We start from the raw sequence: 18,980 nt of genomic DNA on the forward strand, positions 1-18,980 counted from the left end.
CCTTGAGTATATGGCCCACTTTGTCTTCTTCCGTCATGTGGGCATCCACCGACTTGCACAACTTCAGAATCTCTTCAATGTAGGTTCTGCATGTCTCACCGGTGACTTGAGCCCTCTGCGACAACGTCTGCTCGGCACGTTTCTTCTTCGTTGCTGGGTCTCCAAAGCATTTCTTAATTTCCTCCACAAACTGGTTCCGGGTTGTCAATGTGTCTTCATGGTTCTCAAACCATACCAGCGCCGTGAAATCGAGGAAGAGCCCCACGTGAGACAGCTGGCTAGCCGCATTCCAACCGTTCGATCGGCTCACCCGCTGATAGTGGCTTAGCCATTCGTCCACGTCATCGCCGGGTTTCCCTGTGAAGGTTCGCGGCTCCCTGTAGTGGTAGGGCGACGTCCTTGCGGCTGGTTGCTGGTTGTCTCCATCCGAGCTCATTTCTTGAGGTAATGGTGCCAAGCCCGCTAGTCGACGGCTGCGGCGAAGCTCGTGTAGTGGTTCCGTCGTTAGGGGACGGTGCCTCTCCGGTATCACTTGGTAGTAGCTAGTTTACCCAGCACCTTCCACCACAATTGTGACGATGAAACTCGCTTATTTACAAGATGGGTAATGCAGAGGTGTAGCTCAGCGAAGAATCAACAGCGTCGCTCGCGAGCCAGTCGAGTCTCTTCCTCCTCTTCGTCGAATCTTCGCTAGCACGTTTCAATATGAATACAGTATATGAGATTACGAGAAGGCATTTGATTCAGTAGAGATATCAGCAGTCATGCAGGCACTGACGAATCAGGGCGTCGACGAAACATATATAATATCCTGGAAGAAATTTACAGCGGATCAACTGCCACGATAGTGCTTCATAAAAAGGCGACAGAATACCAATAAAGAAAGATGCAAAAGAAGGGGCTACGATCTTCCCATTGCTATTTACTGCTTGCTTACAGGAGGTTTTCAGAAGCCTAGAATCGGAAGAGTTTAGAATAAGAGTTAAAAGAGAGTTTTTTAGTAACCTGCGGTTCGCCAATGACAATGCATTGCCGAGTAATTCAGGGGATCAATCGCATTTCATGATTACTGAATTAGACATGGAGAGCAGAAAGGTAGGTCTGAATATTATACTATGAAAAAAAAGTAATCTACAACAACCTCGGAAAAGAGCAGTGCTTCGAGACACGTAGCAGGGCACTTGAAGCTGTAAAGTACGTCAACTTAGGACAGGTAGTAACCACCGAGCCGATTCACGAGACTGAATGAAGTAACTAGAAGAATAAGAATGTGTTGGAGCACATTCGGCAAGCATTCTCGAGTCATGATTGGTAGGCGGCCACTATCTCTCAAGAGGAAGGTATATAACAGCTGGATCTTGCCGGTACTTACCTACGGAGCAGAAACCTGGAGTCTTACAAAGAGGGTTCAGCTTTAATTGAGGACGACACAGCGAGTGACGGAAAAGAAAATGATAGGTGCAACCTTAAGAGACAAGAAGGGACAGAATGGATCATGGAACAAACCAGGGTCAAGAATATTACAGTTGAAATCAGGAAGAAGGAACGGAAATTGGCCGGGCATGTAGCGCGTAGGCAGGATAACCGCTGACTGGATTCCCTGAGAAGGCAAGCGGGTTAGGGCGAGACAAAGTGAGGTGGGCAGATGGGATTAGGAAGTTTGCGGGTATAAAGTGGCAGCAGCAAGCACAGGGCCGAGTTGACTGGCGGAACAAGGGAGAGGATATTGTTCTGCAGCGGGCGTAGTCAGGCTGATGATGATGATGAAAGAACCCCAGGTGATCGAAATTTCGGAAGCCCTCCATATAATCATATGATGTTTTTGGGGCATTAAACCTCAACATTTGTAAACTGTGACCTCCATTCAGCCTCCAGATGATGCACAATCTTGAACAAAGGTACAAACTGATTCATTGCCTCGATCAGTGGTCATTGGTTTCCTTGAAGAGAAGAGCTGATGCGTCTAAGCCAACTTTCGAAGCGGAGATCCACACATCTGCGAACCTTATCGTTCAAGTAAAGGAGGACGGCCACAGCACCATGAACACGATCTCTACACCCGATTCCGAGGTTCATTGCGTGTTCTCACAGTCCGCGAGTACCAGTACCATGCGAACACAGTATTCACTGCATCAGAGGCTCGGAGTGCACCTTTTTATTTACTTTATGTACACGGACTGGCGAGAAATCAAGGACCAGTGGCACTTACTGTTCCGCTGTAATGCGAAATGCCTTAAATATGATCCAGGAGCAGAAGTGGTTGCGTTGCCTAGTGGGCAAGACAGTTGCCGAGCGTGTGGGCACAGGTTGGAATCCAGTGAAGTTTCCAGCAATGCTCATGCGATGCACGTAGAATCATGCCAGTTGTTTACTCTATCGTTTGCTCTATAGACTTTTAGATGCGTCTTCACTGCACAGACCAATGCAACAAATAGCAACGAACATTATCTATGTACACAAGGGACAGTGCAAGGAAGCGGGATGATGTTGCACGCATGCATTGCCCAGAAATTGTTTCATGCAGAAGGGTAAAGGCTCTCATAGTGTCGCTGTCACATGTCGAACTTGTACAAGGGCTGTATTAGCGTCTTGAATTGGGCATGGTTGGTGCGTACTGACTTTGGTTGGTACCTACTGACAACACAAAGTGATGACAACACAGCGCCGTGTTTTTGTCTTCTCGTCTCCGTCCTGTTTCAGCGCCATTTCTTCTTTCAAAGTCTGTACAGGGAACACTACATAGACGCGGCAGAAGGGTAAAGGCTCTCATGGCGTTCCTGTCACATGTCGAACTTGTACAAGGGCTGTATTAGCGTCTTGAATTGGGCATGGTTGGTGCGTACTGACTTTGGTTGGTACCTACTGACAACACAAAGTGATGACAACACAGCGCCGTGTTTGTGTCTTTTCGTCTCGGTCCTGTTTCAGCACTGTTTCTTCTTTCGAAGTCTGTACAGGGAACACTACATAGACGCAAAAGCCGAGAAGGAGAAACGTGACACGACTAATAGTCGCAAAATAGGCGCTTGTGAACAACAACATAATCAGGCAGGAGGAACATTCGCGTGCTATTCAGATTAATTACCATCCATAGTGTCCTGTTGCCCAAGGAAACACGAATGTATCTCCCTCGACGGCGCCGAACTCTTTGATTTACAAATGTTGAGGGAAGGGATAGCGGGCAACCCGTTTATAGGCACAAGCGAAATTCCCCATTGTCAAATTATCATCGTGATGTTTGTCGAAGTACGGCTGCGAAGCGCGTTGCACAGATTACGGCCGACTGGTAGAGATGCACCGTTAAAACTGCTGAGCCAGGCATTTATGGAACAATCGACTGAGCCCTGCACATTAACGCGATACTTTTAAAGGGCCCGTTTCACAAAAATTCTGATGTTGGCGTGGTTGGCTGCGAACAAAAGACCATCATCTTTACGTGAATAAAATAAAAAAATATGCCTCTAAAATAAATAAAAAATCAAGTTTCAGTGGCAAGTGGTTGTTCTACCAAAGATTCACTGGTCTGCTTGGAAACACAGTTAAAGTAACTTCCTCTGGTTGGAAACACATTGAAAGTAACTCGCAAGCTTTACAAACGCGCCCTTTCTGTACACGTGCTTCACAGTGTAACTTGTAATATTGCGTGGGAACGATGTAACAGTAATAATGCGTGGTACAAGCGTATACATTGAAATCTAGCGTCAGAACATGTGATTATCATGACCTCATTTGCTTAAAGCGGCTGGGCCACACTCTACAAATGAAACGCATGTTACTGCGCGTTTTCCCTTGCGGCCACGTATAGTGGGTGTATAGCAAGCTCGAAAAGATTTCTCCCGCACTGCTGCCCGTGGTTTAAGCATGCTACCCATTGCACAAAATGCTGTGAAAGTTTCACTGACATAAGCCATTTTGAACTCAGTATGCACTAGGAACAGAATATCTTCATCGCGTTCAACTCTTGAAGGCCTAGCTTCAGATTACTTTAGTTTCTTTGACCGGATGTTCGGTGAAGACACACATTATAGCTGGTGTAAAGCACTTCCCACAGCTACAGTGCATTCACGCCGATATGCTTTATCAGGTCGATATCTTCTTTATTGACGGACTATTCAGAGAGTCGTAACGTATTGTGTTGTGTTTGAAAACCAGTTCAGACCATCCGTGAACCCGGCAGTCATCTTAAAGCCTGGTGCTAGACGCCCGGCATTCCGAGCGCTGGATCGCAGGACGGCAGGTATATTTGGTACTTGGGTGACGTGCCGCAATTCTCGTCGTAAATGAACTCGCAGCAGTCACCTGGCTGATGGAACGTCGATATGCGGCGCCACAAGGTGCATCCGTATCCTGCACCGAGAAAGCAGGGCATACGAGTGAATAAGAGAAAAATGAACGTTGCTTCACTTCATTCAATAAAAGCCTTAAAATAGCGCGCTGGGGTGGCGTTCATAGTGAGGACGCGAGTGATGTTCTCCATAGAGGGGGATCGGAGCTCACCGAAGTGAATTTCTTTGCCAATAGTTCACGTGTGATGGCGGCTTAAGAGTACGTGAAAATGTAGCCGTGATTCGTGGGTAAAGTTAAGCACCAAGCGTGGTTTAGATCGCACACGTCATGGTGGTTAAGACAGTGGTTGAGTGTCTGAGACACTCGGCTGCTGATCCGCAGATCGCGCCATCGAATGCTGGCGGACGCAACAGCCACATTTTCGATGGAGGCGAAAATGCGACAAGTGTGCTTAGATTTAGGTGCACGTCAAGAAACGCCATAAGGTCTGAATTTCCGGAGCCCTCCTCCTCGGCGTCTGTCATAATCGTATCGTAGTCTTGGGACGTTAAAACGGAATAATAATAATAATAATAATAATAATAATAATAATAATAATAATAATAATAATAATAATAATAATAATAATAATAATAATAATAATAATAATAATAATAATAATAATAATAATAATAATAATAATAATAATAATAATAATAATAATAATAATAGTAATAATAATAATAATAGTTGTTGTTGTTGTTGTTGTTGTTGTTGTTGTTGTTGTCTACATCACACCAAGGAAGGAAAATAGGAGGAAAAGAACGGCAGGGAGGTTATCAAGCCTGTAGGCAGCCAGTTTGCTACCCTGCGCATGGGAGGGGGATGGGAGAGATGAAAGATAGAGAGGATAGAGGGAAGAGAAAGAACACAGCACATTAGGCAGCACACACGCGCACAGTCAGTCATAGTCCAGTCTTGTCTTTCGTGGTGTGTGACATTTCCGTTACAGCCGCTTGTTCAAGTTCGTGTCGCGTAGGAATTTCAACAGTGCTTTTGTCACATTCTGTTGCAATGTTTTCTCTCTAGATCACACAAGTGTGCGCGAAAAATGTCACGGGGAGGTGATGACAAGTCGAGGGCTTATGTTGTCCTCGCGCTCCTCTGTCCTTGTTTGTGCGCGTTCGAGCCATTTGCTATGAAAAACCAAGTTGCCCCACGATCGGTGCTATTGTGGCACAAATTTATTCACCTCATATCAGTATACAACCGTGCAGTGTTAATGCAGTTTCTGCTACTTAAAGGGCCGCTAAACAACCCCGAGGTCCAAAAATTGCTGTAAAGAGAAATATGTGCACTTTGACTTCCTGAACATGCTGCCGCAAGAATTTTGCGAATGCGTGCTATATTAAAGAAGTTACAGGGGCTAGAACATATGTTTCAGCTGGTTTCAAATTTTCGCGCGGCTTCGCCACTATTCTTCTTTGCAGCGAGGGGAACGCATAGCCCGTCGTCGTCACTGGTTTAGACCAATCAACGAGCTGCGTCGAGTCACTGATCGGCGACTGCGTCACAGCACGTGAAAGGATGATTGGTCAGGCATAGAAAAGGAGCATGGGAATCGTTTTCCGAAATGGAGGCTCTGGGCGGCGCTGTAATTTTCGGCAAACGTGATCATCGAGGTATACTCTACTAATTGCCGAGCTTTTCCGGTGGGTGTACAAAAAAAAGTCGGAGCCTGTTGACTGGCCCTTTAACTATGATCCGAAGCCCGTCTTGCCGTCTTCAGGGCTTTTAAGACATCAACTATGCATTTCTTTCTCTGACGAATAAACGATTCCCACCATAAAGTCATCCTTCTAAATTATTTATCCGGAACTTCGATTAGTAAACGCTTACGCTTGGTTTATTCTTTCTTTAGTTTTTGAAGGTATGTTTTCTGTGTGGCGTCTGCACAATCACCCTATCGATCGACCATGAATCGCTCAATGTCTCCTAGTTTAATCAGAGGGGCACATAATTTACCCTAGAATAAAAAGAAAATGTTGAAAGTAGGCACCGATAATTATAACATATCATATATATCATGGCGCCTGGCGTCTATAAAAATAACATAATTAATTTGGATAACCATTACCTGCCGTGAGAGAATCGAGCGTCACCACAACTATCAACCACTTTGCTTTAATGCTTGCCGAACTTACCATCATTAACATAAAGGTGACGAAAGACGAAGCAGGTGTCGCAGTCCGTGTAAATTACTTGATACTTTTCCTCAATCACATCACCCGTGTCTGCAAAACAAGTTAAAATGCAGCGTTTGTTAGCGTGCACGACACGTGTGGTACCTCAAGCACTAAATTCATCTTATTGTGATATTGTCAGCTCGTTACATTCGCAGGGCCAACCATTCTAGAAGCACACACCTTGTTCATTCGTTTCGTAAGGAATTCATGTTCTTGTGGTTCTTGGGGTCCATATTCATGTGATTAGAGGGGGGCCGATTATCGAATTCAAGCACACAGACGCAGAACTAATAACAATTTTCAATTTTTCGCTGCGCTCTGTATAGTTGAATGATCGTGTGTGGCACGCAGGCGCGTACCCAGGGGTTCGTGTTACCTTCCCAAAATTTTGGATGGAGATGTGTCTTTTACCGAGGACATTGATAAAGAAGATGTTTTTTCAACAAGTACCCCCCCCCCTCCCTCCATGCCCTTTCTCCCGAAAAGAAATTCCTGTCTATGGGCCTGCTTCCATGGTGGAAATATTTACGGAAGCATCGCAGATAGAAATGTCAAAAAAAAAAAAAAACAGCACCCAACATAGTCGGAAAGCATCCAAACACGAAAAGTGCATCTGATAAGATGTAGTCCCTGAAGCGAGAAGACTCTGTATTTCCGGCATTTCGAACAAGTATAGCGCACGGGCCGCATAAGACCCGCGAACCGTTCTCTAATGGCCCGTGGCTGCTTTATAACTTTCCTAATTTTTTGTTAAAATAATGAGCTGAACAGCCGCGACTCGAGCAAACATACACAATTGATCACTTACAGATTGAAAAAAAAAATCGTGGAAGAAATAGTTAACTTCACCACCGACTGTCTAGTTTCAGTCATTTGAGAAATCAGAATCGATGCTATTTTCGAATACGCAAAACGCCCTTCTTGAACGGTGCATAAATAAGATATGCGAGTGGTATTTTTTCTATTGCCAATCGTTAGCTGACGTTGCCATTTTCTGGGTATTTCTTTCTATAATTTTATTTTCTCCTTTTAGAGACACAAGAGTCGCCAACTTGTCCGCATGGCTGTTTTGATACAATTCTACATATTTGTATGTTTACCGGTGACGACTTTGACGGAAACGACAACGGCGCTGGCGGTACGGCTCAACGCATGAACATGCGACTAAGAGTTGGGCTCTAAAATGTTTATTTCAAAATCGCACTTCATGTATTCATTATGAGAAAATTTTCAAAGCTATAGCGCAATACGAAAAAGAAGAGTGATTACATAAACCAGTCGCTATTCAGCAATACCCATGGGTCGGCAGAAATTGCGAAGCTCACTCAAACTCACTCATGAAATGCAGTTTGCACTTTCGGCTCACTCATGCTTAGACCCGCTAAATATTTCTCACCCGGACTCACTCGGACTTGGACTCACGACTCGATCTGAGTTTGAGCCTGCCCGAGTGAGTTGAGTCATGAATGAGTTCGCCGACCTATATGGCAATGCTTTTCGTATATTTCCTCTAATCGTATATTGATGAGTCACTCACTGTTGTACGGCACAAATCCGACGGAGTTTCTGGCCGAGTAGCAGTCTGCCGGAGTCAAAGTCATTTCACCCTTTCTGAAAAAACGAATAGGTGCTTAAGAAGAACTTTCTTGCTGGGCGATTTGGTGCATGCATGTCGTATCTAACGTTGCGCATACAATCGGACAAACGCAGGAAGTAAGGAAGCGTAAACGAAAAGAGCGCAAACCATCAACTGGCTTTATTCCTTTGGTCGCTGTAAATATATACGCACATTTAACACACGCCCCAAAAAATCTTAAATAAACGTGAAGTCTGAAATGTTCGTGAAGTGTGCCTCAGGAGCAGTGTACCAAATCCGTCACTCATGCGGATGTTCGTACGTGGGCCACACAAGGCGCTGCATAAATGATCGCCTGGGGAAGCATGCGGCGCAAGTTCGACAAAAAAAAAAAAAAAGAATGGGCTAACTTACCCGCACATCGTAGCACATGTATTGGTTCTGAGCCAGGTTTCAAAATGTTAGAATTCTATAGGCACGAGCGAGGAGAGAGTTGGGCGTGAGCTGTTAGAAGCTTTTTATATTAAGCAATTGGGAGACGAATGTGTAAGCGACACATCTCTGCATAGCACAGAAAGCAGTTTTCTGCGCAGCTTTCTTCAATGATGTGAGGCATTCTTGCCGTGTGTTTCCTCCGTCTTTCCTTCAACCTTCTTTCAATTTTTTTTAGATGTGTGTCGAATGTGCATATATTTACAGCGATCAAATGAATAAAGCCAGTTGGTAGTCTGCGCCCTTTCCGTTTACGCTTGTTTACTTCCCGTGTTCGTCCGATTGTGTGCGCAACACTAGATACCACAGAATAGGTGTTGTTGTAACAATGCGAGGCACCAAGACACCCCACATCACTTGGTTTGCAGCTACTGCACAACTGGGCCCTTTGGTTGCTTGGCCAGGAATTCTGGTGTTGTGGGGGGGGGGGGGGGGGCTTACTGCGGACGGCAGCGGCAATATGCAAATAACTTAAGGATAAAGCAATATACTAATAACCTAAAATGAGCGAAGATAATAACCTAAAATAAGAAAAAGTAAAGAAGACAACCCTAACCCTTCCGCCAACTTGAGGGTTTCCGCAGAACTCATTCGCACAACCAGTGTCCATGTGTTTTGAGTAGTCGATGAATACGCCCTCGCGCTGCGTATTGCTAGCTCCTTGGTTAGCTGATTTCGTAGAACGACCAACCGAAATGGCGTTTCGGTACAAACTCCGGACCAGGAGGAGTTGTACGGCAACTAAAAGGCTTTTCTTTCCGACAAATCCAACGGGTGGTTGTCTTCTTTCCCTTTCTTAACCCCCCCCTCCCCCACCTTGTAGGTTTCCACATAACTTCTTTGCATAACCTGAAACAAATCAGGCGAACAAAAAAAAATTCAAATATGGTAGTTCTTGATACCCTTGGGACAAGATGAATTGAGTTTATAGAGGTTGAAAGGAGAAAAAAGTTAGTGTCGATATCTCCGCGAGAAAAATGACCTCTGGAAATGTCTGATGCGAACAACCTTTAATAATAATAATAATAATAATAATAATAATAATAATAATAATAATAATAATAATAATAATAATAATAATAATAATAATAATAATAACAATAATAATAATAATAATAATAATAATAATAATAATAATAATAATAATAATAATAATAATAATTTATTCTTATAACTCTAAAAAACCTCTGAGTGCGTCGTACGTACTGGTAAAGTGATGATGTCATCAGGCGTGAATTTTCATCTAAATATATAAAATTGAGTATAACAACCACGGTGAACGTGATTATGAAAAAAGTCTGCCTGTACATTCATGGACAATATGATAGGGAACGCTAAAAAAGTTTTTTTGTACATGTCCTGGCGGCTAAAAACAGCCGGTAAACGCAAAGGTATCTACAACATTAAATTATCAAGCAGAAAATGGTCCTTTACAGCTCGATACATGGCATTCGTACCGATACCTTACGAGTAATACACGAATTAGGCGTTGTTTTCGTTATTGCGCACCTAACTTACGCTCAAGTCTACACACTTCCTTAACATATGAAATAAGTTCCCCTTTGCTGTTTTAGGAGAAATCCGAGCAGGAATGACATCTCTTACACAGTCCCGGTGACGCCTTGCCCGTAGGAGAACGCTGATGGCGTTGTGAAGTTCTGGTACGTTCCGTATCGGCTGTATTTCACGCACTTTGCGGTTCCACCGAAATCTGGGTCATAGTTGTAATTCCTGTATATCATATACCACTCTCCGATGTCTGGATAACACTGCGCGCGAAACAAACACAATAATAAACACATTATTGGTCAGATCTACTGCAGAAGTGTATACGCCTTTAATAGAAGGCAAGGAGAGAAAAAAAATCGAACTGACGATACCAATTAAGCTATAGAATATGCCATTAGCAGTGTTCTTAGTAGAATCTTTTATTCTCTCTTTGACACCTTTTTCTGTTGGTTCTCATTCATATATCGTCTAACGGGGAAAAACGAGCCCTTAAATATACACTTTCCTTCATTCGTAGAGAGGGCTTCGTTCTGGCAGACTTGATGCCTTGAGGCGCTATGCCAGGAATTATTGGTGAGCGGCTGCCAATAACATCTCGTGCTGCGGGACGCTAACAGGCAGAAAAAGAGTGCTCCTCCACTCACCGTCATGGCTTCTAGTGGTGCTGACGGGCACTCCCAGGTTTAAATGCACCCCATAAAGTGGAAGGGGGAAATGACTGCCGCCGTAGCGGAGTTTTTTAGAATATAGGACGTGTTATTCGAAGGTCGCAAGTTCGATCCTTGCCGATGGCAAGCTATTTTTCTCGACTTTCTGTCCATTTACATTACTACTATAAGATCTTCTACACTCTTCTTGGCAACACTGTCTCTTATATCTCATTATTACCGTTTGAAGATGTGCGCTTTCGATATAGCATACGGTGACATCCTTGTGATTCGGCAATTGATTGTTTTTGTTCGTTCTACTAAACACGTGCTAGACACGTGTTTTTGTTCAACTAAGTACTTGCTGCAGCTAAAGTGGGACTAAATAAACACAGAAATAAGTATATGGTACTAAGATAACAGGTAAATAAATGCAATTGGCCCCCCAACGAGGACGTGTTATGTATTAAGTTAGCCATGCAAAACTACGGGGAGGAGGGGGGTGAATATGAACGATTAGAACCTGATAATTGATTGCGGTGTTCAAAGGCAGGGGGAAACGCTCCATTTCATCTTATCAGTGCGTGCATAACGCCAAAATCCTTCCCACAGTTTTGTTATCACCCCGTTACCCTGTAATTCACAACGCACGCAAACCACGCCAGCAGTTCGAGAATGTTCGAGGATTATGAAACCGAATCAGAATGGGCAGAGCAACGTGTATTCATATCACACCCAAGTTTCCAATGGCATTTTTTTTCTCCGCAGCCCGCTTCTTTTGGGCTGCGCAGTAGCTAAGAACAAACGGTGACGTAAACGCCAACAATTATTAACAATAAATTTAAATTATTGACAATTATAAATTATTAAATTATTGACAAATTAAATTATTAACAATAAATTAATAACAATAAATAAAATAATAACTCTTCTAAATTAGCGTCAGACTCAGCCTCGAACTGTCGTCGCAAGTTAAGCGTGCACGCGCTAACATTGACACGGGGTCGTGACGTCGGCGAAAAAAGCGCAATGTAGGTCGCCGATCAAGCTTTTTATTTGGCTGAACTTGTGGCCGGTCACCGAAATGTCAGATTCCAGCTATGCACACTGCCACCGAAAGCGGAGAACAGGTCATCGGCCGTCGGTCAGCGGTGAAGCGCGTCGGCATTTACACTTGTGCCGTCGGATATTTCAACGTTGTTGATAGCGGCTACGTAAGTTCTGCGATAATCGGCAACGTTCGCGTTGTCCATGTAGTTTTGACAAAAATAATCTACTACAATCCTGAAGCTTCTCGAGCACTGTTGTTGGGATTCACGTCACTGTTTGTGCTTAATTACTGCGCAGCCCAACAGAAGTGTGCTGTGCAGAAAGAAAAAAAATTATTGGAAACTTGACTGTGATATGAATATATGTTGCTCTGCCGATCCTGATTATAGGCTTCATAATTGGAATTTTGTTGAAGCGCACGAAAAACACACGTACCGAAGAAGCTGACAAGGACTGCGCTTGCAGAGTGTTGTCTGTGTGCTTCAACAAAATTCCAATTATTAACGTAATCCAACTAGCCGAAATTGCCATCTTGCTGATTATTGTTGTACGGGATGTGCACTGCGTGCGCCACCTGACAGTGCAGATATTTAGGGTGGCTTTTCAATAAAGCCTGGTTGCCAGCTTGCGCCCTGTTTTATCTGTCTGCGTTCCTTTCTGTCCACGTCAATTTTGCGCTTCCAAGTCCTAAGATAAATTTTTCAGAAAGTAAGATGGCGCATTCTCACCCGACTGGAGTCTTGAAACTGTTGCAGGTCACTTCTGAGTTCAGGGTAGAACTTGTCACCAAAGGTTAGCAGGATCTGACTCAGAAGCAGGACAGCGGTTTCTGGGCGCATTTCTAATAGAGCAAGAGCGGTACGTGCGACTTCGCAGACGTTGTGCACGCCAAAAGCTTTTTTATCGAACAAAGAATGCCACGTTCAGGGAGAAGATAGAAAAGTGGCATACTTAAGTCAATCGGAGCGGAAACGGATAACAGAGATATAGTCACAACTGTTAATGGGACCTCGTCGAATAGCGTCAATGCATCAACCTAAATCAAGCAGAACACCACACCGGATGCACTTGTCCAGGAAGAAGTAGGTTCATTTCGTATCCCGTTTGACATGAGCGCATGAGACAAATTTACCATTTCTGAAAGTTCAAAAGCAAACCAATCCACATTCATTGCACGGAATAGGAAATCGTTCAATGAACGAGGCATATACATCACCATCGTCACACACTCAGGTGATTAAGGTTAGCTAGCCCCGTCGCGGTGGTCTAGTGGCTAAGGTACTCGGCTGCTGACCCGCAGGTCGAGGGATCGAATCCCGGCTGCGGCGGCTGCATTTCCGATGGAGGCGGAAATGTTGTAGGCCCATGTACTCAGATTTGGGCGCACGGTAAAGAACCCCAGGTGGTCGAAATTTCCGGAGCCCTCCACTACGGCGTCTCTCGTAATCATATGGTGGTTTTGAGACGTTGAACCGCACATATCAATCAAACTTTGGCAACGGCTTTTGATGTGCTGCTGAGAGGATCTTCCGAACCGAATGTGATCGAGAATAAACAGCGTGGAATTTGGGTTGGGAGTTTTATTGCTAGTTTTGCTTTATATGTATGTCTGTATGTATGTATGTATGTATGTATGTATGTATGTATGTATGTATGTATGTATGTATGTATGTATGTATGTATGTATGTATGTATGTATGTATGTATGTATGTATGTATGTATGTATGTATGTATGTATGTATGTATGTATGTATGTATGTATGTATGTATGCACGTATGCACGTATGCATATTAACCAAAGTATCAGATCAGCACGTTTAGTGCTGTGAGTGTTGAAACACGTCCGATCAGTCTGTTAGGACTCATCATTGTGCGCCCATGCAGTTTGGACATTATATATATATATATATATATATATATATATATATATATATATATATATATATATATATATATATATATATATATATATATATATATATATATATATATATAGTGGGAGTAATAATTCAATGGACCAGTTAGTCTTTGTGAAGGTATGGGATATGGCACAATGGGAGCGTTGTCAACAAGGATAAATATATTTATTTCCCAACAGTTTCGGGAGGGGTCCTCCCTTCATCAGGGGCTGAGTTATACTGGCATGAATTTCCAAACTTCGTTGCTGCCGCGTCCCTCTCGCCTTGAAACATGTTTGCGAGAGTGAGAGAAAACTAGAAAAAAAAGTAAAAAAAAGGAAGAACCACTGTCAACATAGAGAACGAAACCAACTGTCTATGTACGTCCACATACGTTTCTTATAACGTGCTGTTCAGTTCTCGACGTGTGTCGGGCCACCCAAGATTGTCGCCGCGGTGCCGGGAGGGTCCGTGACGGCGTGCGTAAAGAAAGGGTTTCCCCGTAATGGGTCGGTCGGCTCTTTTTACCTTTAATCTTCGTCCGTTTCCCTTCAATGGTCATCAAGTGGTGCGTAAGGAAGGGAGACCCTTCCTTTACGCATGCCGCATGACGCCGCATATATATATATATATATATATATATATATATATATATATATATATATATATATATTGATGTGGTGAAGGTCTCATATGGTGCTGCAGCAGTCACATAAGTTCTTACCAAGCTGCTCTAGTGGATTGTGCCAGTTTTATCGAGTTATTTTCAACACTTCTGTAAATATGGATGCGTAAGGCAAACTTTGCAAATGTCTGCATTGTATGTAGACCGCTGTACTTATCCGCCATCTGGTTACGCAGTTGCCTCACCAAACAGTCACTAAACAGACAGACAGACAGACAGACAGACAGACAGACAGACAGACAGACAGACAGACAGACAGACAGACAGACAGATAGATAGATAGATAGATAGATAGATAGATAGATAGATAGGAATGGTCCAATTATCTTTGGTTTATTAAAAATGCTTTGCATGAAAAAATGAGAAACGCTGGCTGGAATCCGTAAACACTGCTTGGTTGAATACAGTCGCCCTTAGCGAAACCACAAACAACACAAAAAATTGGCAGATCCCACGTACAGTGGGAATCGATGATATGCGAAGCACGAATGAGGAAGGGTGATAGATCGCTTTGAAATCAGCACTACGTTAAGAGGCGGAAGTAAATTATGTCGTACATGACTTCCATGCCATGATTATCATGTTTAGACGTTTCATACACCTTCGTCATCTATTAACGTCACCTGATACCAACTTTGGTATATATGGAGCTAGCGAAACAGCCACGAGCGTGCTATGAGCGGAGCATGTAGTCATGTTTTACATGACATTCATATCATGATTATCATATTTGGACGTGTAATTTACAATCATCGTCCATTCACGTCACGTAATACCAAATTTGGTATATGTGGAACTAGTGAAACGGCCGCGAGAACGCTATGAGCGTAGCATGTAGTCATGTTTTACATGAAACGCATATTATGATTATAAGGTTTGGACGAGTCAGTTACCTTCGTCGTCTATTCCCTTCCCGTCATACCAAATTTGGTACAAATGGAGGTAGCGCAACAGCGGTGAGCGCGTTATGAAGAGCCCAATATAGTCCGACGCAACGAGGACGTACGCGGGGGCTGGGAGAGAGAGAGAGAGAGAGAGAGAGAGAGAGAGTGAGAGAGAGAGAGAGAGAGGAAAGGCAGGGAGGTTAACCAAGCTTGGCTCGGTTGGCTACCCTACACTTAGGGTGGGGGAAAAGGAGAATAATAGAACGGAAAGAGATAGAAAAGAAGAGGAGTAAGAAAGAAAAGCATGAATAGTCAGCTCGATACTACGCAGCACGGCCTCGCACAGTTCTTTCACAAGCGGTCGTGAAGTCTGGTCGTACACGCTAGAAAAAAGATTGCCCGCAGCTTCCCTCGAGGGAACACTGAGGAGGATGCGGAGCATATAATTGGTTAACGGGGTGTTAAATTGCGACTTACTTTGGTCGATGGCTAAATCGGTTAACGTGGTTGTGAAATGGGGTGTTAAATTGCGACTTACTTGGGTCGATGGCTAAATTGGTTAACGTGGTTGTAGGAGGGGGTGTTAAATGAGTGAACACGTACGACACGTATGCGAAAGGGCGGCGCTGGTCGAAGGGACGTCGATCATTGTGTTTGTGGATACGTTGGCATTCATTTCACCGCGACCTCGGACGTCGACGCGCCGTACAAACCAACCGACAAGCGGCAACTGAGCGAGCGAGCGCCGACCTTGACTATATATACAGCGCGACGGCGCATGCGCTGTCAGCTGTTGAATGTTCTCGAAGCGCGACGGCGCATGCACGCGTCAGCTGTCGAATGTTCGCGAAGCACGACGGCGCATGCGCGTCCGCTGGAGAATCTGGAGAATTGTAGATTGTTCTCGAAGGGGAGAAGCGCGCGCGGCACAGATGGTGGGCGACGGCGCGACGGCGCATGCGCGCGTCAGCTGTCGAATGTTCGAGAAGGGGGAGAAGTGCAACGGCACATGCGCGCGCGTCAGCTGACGATGTTCTCGAAGCGCGACGGCGCATGCGCGCACGTAAGATGGAGAATGTACTCGAAGGTTATCGAAGGGGAGAAGCGCGACGGCGCATGCGCGCGCGTCAGCTGCCGATGTTCTCGAAGCGCGACGGCGCATGCGCGCATCATCATACAGCTGGCGAATGTTCGTGAAGAGGAGAAGCACACGTGGTGTGGAGAGGAGGAAGGGATGCACAGATGGTGGAAGAAGGAGGAGGAAACTTGCGGACGGTGCCGCACTACAAGCCTCGAGTATTAGATGCTCCGCATCTAAAACGCGAGCAGTCTATAGTGTGACCCCAGGCGCGACCAGCGTCCGTCGGCGCGGCCCGGCGGCGACCGGCGACATGCTGCATTTCGCACCGACGACGTTACTTAGACGGCACCGCGTCTTCCTCTCTCCGTGACGGAGGGACGCCGTGTGCGCTCAAACGCGCATGCGTCAAAGCAACGCAGCGCGCGCCTGCGAGTACATGGCGGGCAGTTCCACAATGAAGGACAGTAGGCAGATCCACTGATCTCTATTAGGGGGATATCGGCGCCTGGCGTGGCGTCGCCGGCGTGACGCGATAAAACAAACGCTGACGCGCCGGCTCACGTCGAAGTGTGTTGGTGCCTTGAGTGTGGCGTGTATTAATGTTTTCACATGACGCGCATCTCATGATTATCATGTTTGCACCAGTCAAATACCTTCGTCATCCATTCACCTGACGTAATACCAAAGTTTGGCATATGTGAAGGTAGCGAAACGGCCGCGAGGGTATCATGAGTGTGGGACGTAGTCATGTTGTTACATGACACGCATGCCACGATCATCACGTTTGAACGTGTCATTTACCTACGTCGTCCGTTCGCGTCACGTAATACCGCATTCGGTATCTGAAGCTAGCCAAGTGGCCGCAAGTGCATCATGTGCGTATCATGTAGTCATGTTGTTACATGACACGCATCTCATGATTATTATGTTTGCACCAGTCACATACCTTCGTCATCCATTCACGTCCCGTAATACCAATTCGGTATATGTAAAGCTAGCGAAACGGCCGTGAGCCCATCATGAGTGTGGTATGTAGTCATGTTTTTACATGACACGCATGTCATGATTTTGATGTTAGGGTCTGTCGCTTGTATTCGCCATGCACTCTTGTCATACCTTAGCTGTTCTGCAGCATATCATGTGAATGAAACCTCCGCAAGAGCAGCAAGACCATGACATGTAAATCATGACATATATTACATACATATCATGATTTTGATGTTATGACTAGTCAGCTGTGTTCATCATACAGTCTTGTTATATCATACCAAGTTTGGTATCGATACCAGCATTCAAGCGGCCAGGAGAGCTAAAAGTCGGAGGCAGATAGATAGATAGATAGATAGATAGATAGATAGATAGATAGATAGATAGATAGATAGACTCAAAGTCACCAAAGTTTGCCAAGAAATGCTTCGCATTTAAAACGTTGTAGAGACGTCACTTACATATTACCTTAACGATGGATATCAACCATTTTTTGGGACAACTGTTTACCAATCTGTATTGTCCCTTGCGCCCATGTGTGTGAAAACTCGCTAATCGTCATGCCGTCTTTCACAAAATTAATTTAAACGGAATTCCCTTAAATTGTTAAGGTGTTTTTTAGGCGGCACTGGGCGACAGAGCGTAATGGCGGTAATTATGGCTAGGCACGGAGTTCCAGTGCGAGTGGCGTTCTTTTTAGAGATATCCCAATAGAAGGCGCTCGAAAGTGAAACCCATTAGTAAGTTCCAAGGGTATACGCTACAATTACCGTTCATTTCAGAAAACATCCTTAAATAGGATATTGTTGCGAGTTAGCGCTGGTGTGGTATCGTATGACTAATTTTATTGTGGCCCTGAGCATTCAGTCCGCCACTGTTGGAGGCCACTCCCACGTAGGAACAGGGAGGTAAACTTTTGCAAACTCCTAAAGTCAGGAGCCAGCCTCCTCAGCGTGTGCTGTGCACACAAATCCTCGTACTGACATCGTGCCAGTTGTGCGAGGCTGAGCTCACTAATGCCTTGTGCGCCTGATACCACCAGACACCCCTGTGGCACGGTCACCACCAAACTCCATTAAACTCTTCTAGGAAGTTCAATGGAGATAGAGTTGTGGCAAAGTCACACGTAAATGACAAGGTTGTAATGGTTGCCGTGAGAGGTTCAGCCGGCGCTGTTTGATTTTCGCAGAAGTATCCCTTCATCTCTATATGTAGTTGCTTCTTCTGCGAATACTCGTTATGTGGTTTTTACAAAAATACACTGTTAAGTAGGTCTGAATTGATCAAAGTAATAAAAATTATGTCAATTGTGAACGCATTCGCTAATTGTAACGATGCTTGCAGCGACGCTGACCACCGTGTGCGACTAGTTTGTGCACGAAAGTTTCTGCGTTTCTTTGTCTCGTGAGCGCACATTTTGTCTTTCGTATGTAGTGCTGTGTCTTCAGTAGGCGACAATAATGCAGCGCTGTCAGTCTTTTCTCTCACGGGCAAGCGCGAACACGGCGACGACAACAACCGCTTGCATGGACGAAATATTTCAATTTAATTCAATTCAATTCAATCCCGTCCCGACTCGTGAGGCACCGTGTGGAGTGGTGTGGAGGGCATCGGTGTGGAGAGTAGCAGCATTATGGCGGGTGTATATGTAAAGAAAC

General features: G+C 44.7%; 1 protein-coding gene across 1 annotated transcript; it reads right to left on the reverse strand.

Moving 5' to 3' along the window:
• Positions 1 to 4,081: 4,081 nt before the first annotated feature.
• Positions 4,082 to 12,681, reverse strand: LOC119164025 (uncharacterized). Its single transcript, XM_037416122.2, has 5 exons — positions 12,515 to 12,681; positions 10,186 to 10,349; positions 8,050 to 8,123; positions 6,471 to 6,560; positions 4,082 to 4,347 (listed from the first exon to the last, which is right to left on the reverse strand). The coding sequence occupies exons 1-5, from the start codon at positions 12,623 to 12,625 to the stop codon at positions 4,196 to 4,198; spliced, it is 591 nt and encodes a 196-aa protein (XP_037272019.2). The 5' UTR covers positions 12,626 to 12,681; the 3' UTR covers positions 4,082 to 4,195.
• Between the last annotated feature and the right edge of the window lie 6,299 nt (positions 12,682 to 18,980).

Source organism: Rhipicephalus microplus, chromosome 8, assembly GCF_043290135.1.
Source record: "Rhipicephalus microplus isolate Deutch F79 chromosome 8, USDA_Rmic, whole genome shotgun sequence".
Taxonomy (NCBI): domain Eukaryota; kingdom Metazoa; phylum Arthropoda; class Arachnida; order Ixodida; family Ixodidae; genus Rhipicephalus; species Rhipicephalus microplus.

Excerpts from the sequence above, each read along its gene's own strand:
- LOC119164025 (XM_037416122.2), bottom strand. The coding sequence starts at position 12,625 with ATGCGCCCAGAAACCGCTGTCCTGCTTCTGAGTCAGATCCTGCTAACC. Across the intron at positions 10,350-12,514 it reads AGTTTCAAGACTCCAGTCGG|TGTTATCCAGACATCGGAGA; the intron begins GTGAGAATGCGC and ends TTTCGCGCGCAG. Across the intron at positions 6,561-8,049 it reads CGGATTTGTGCCGTACAACA|ACACGGGTGATGTGATTGAG; the intron begins GTGAGTGACTCA and ends CTTGTTTTGCAG.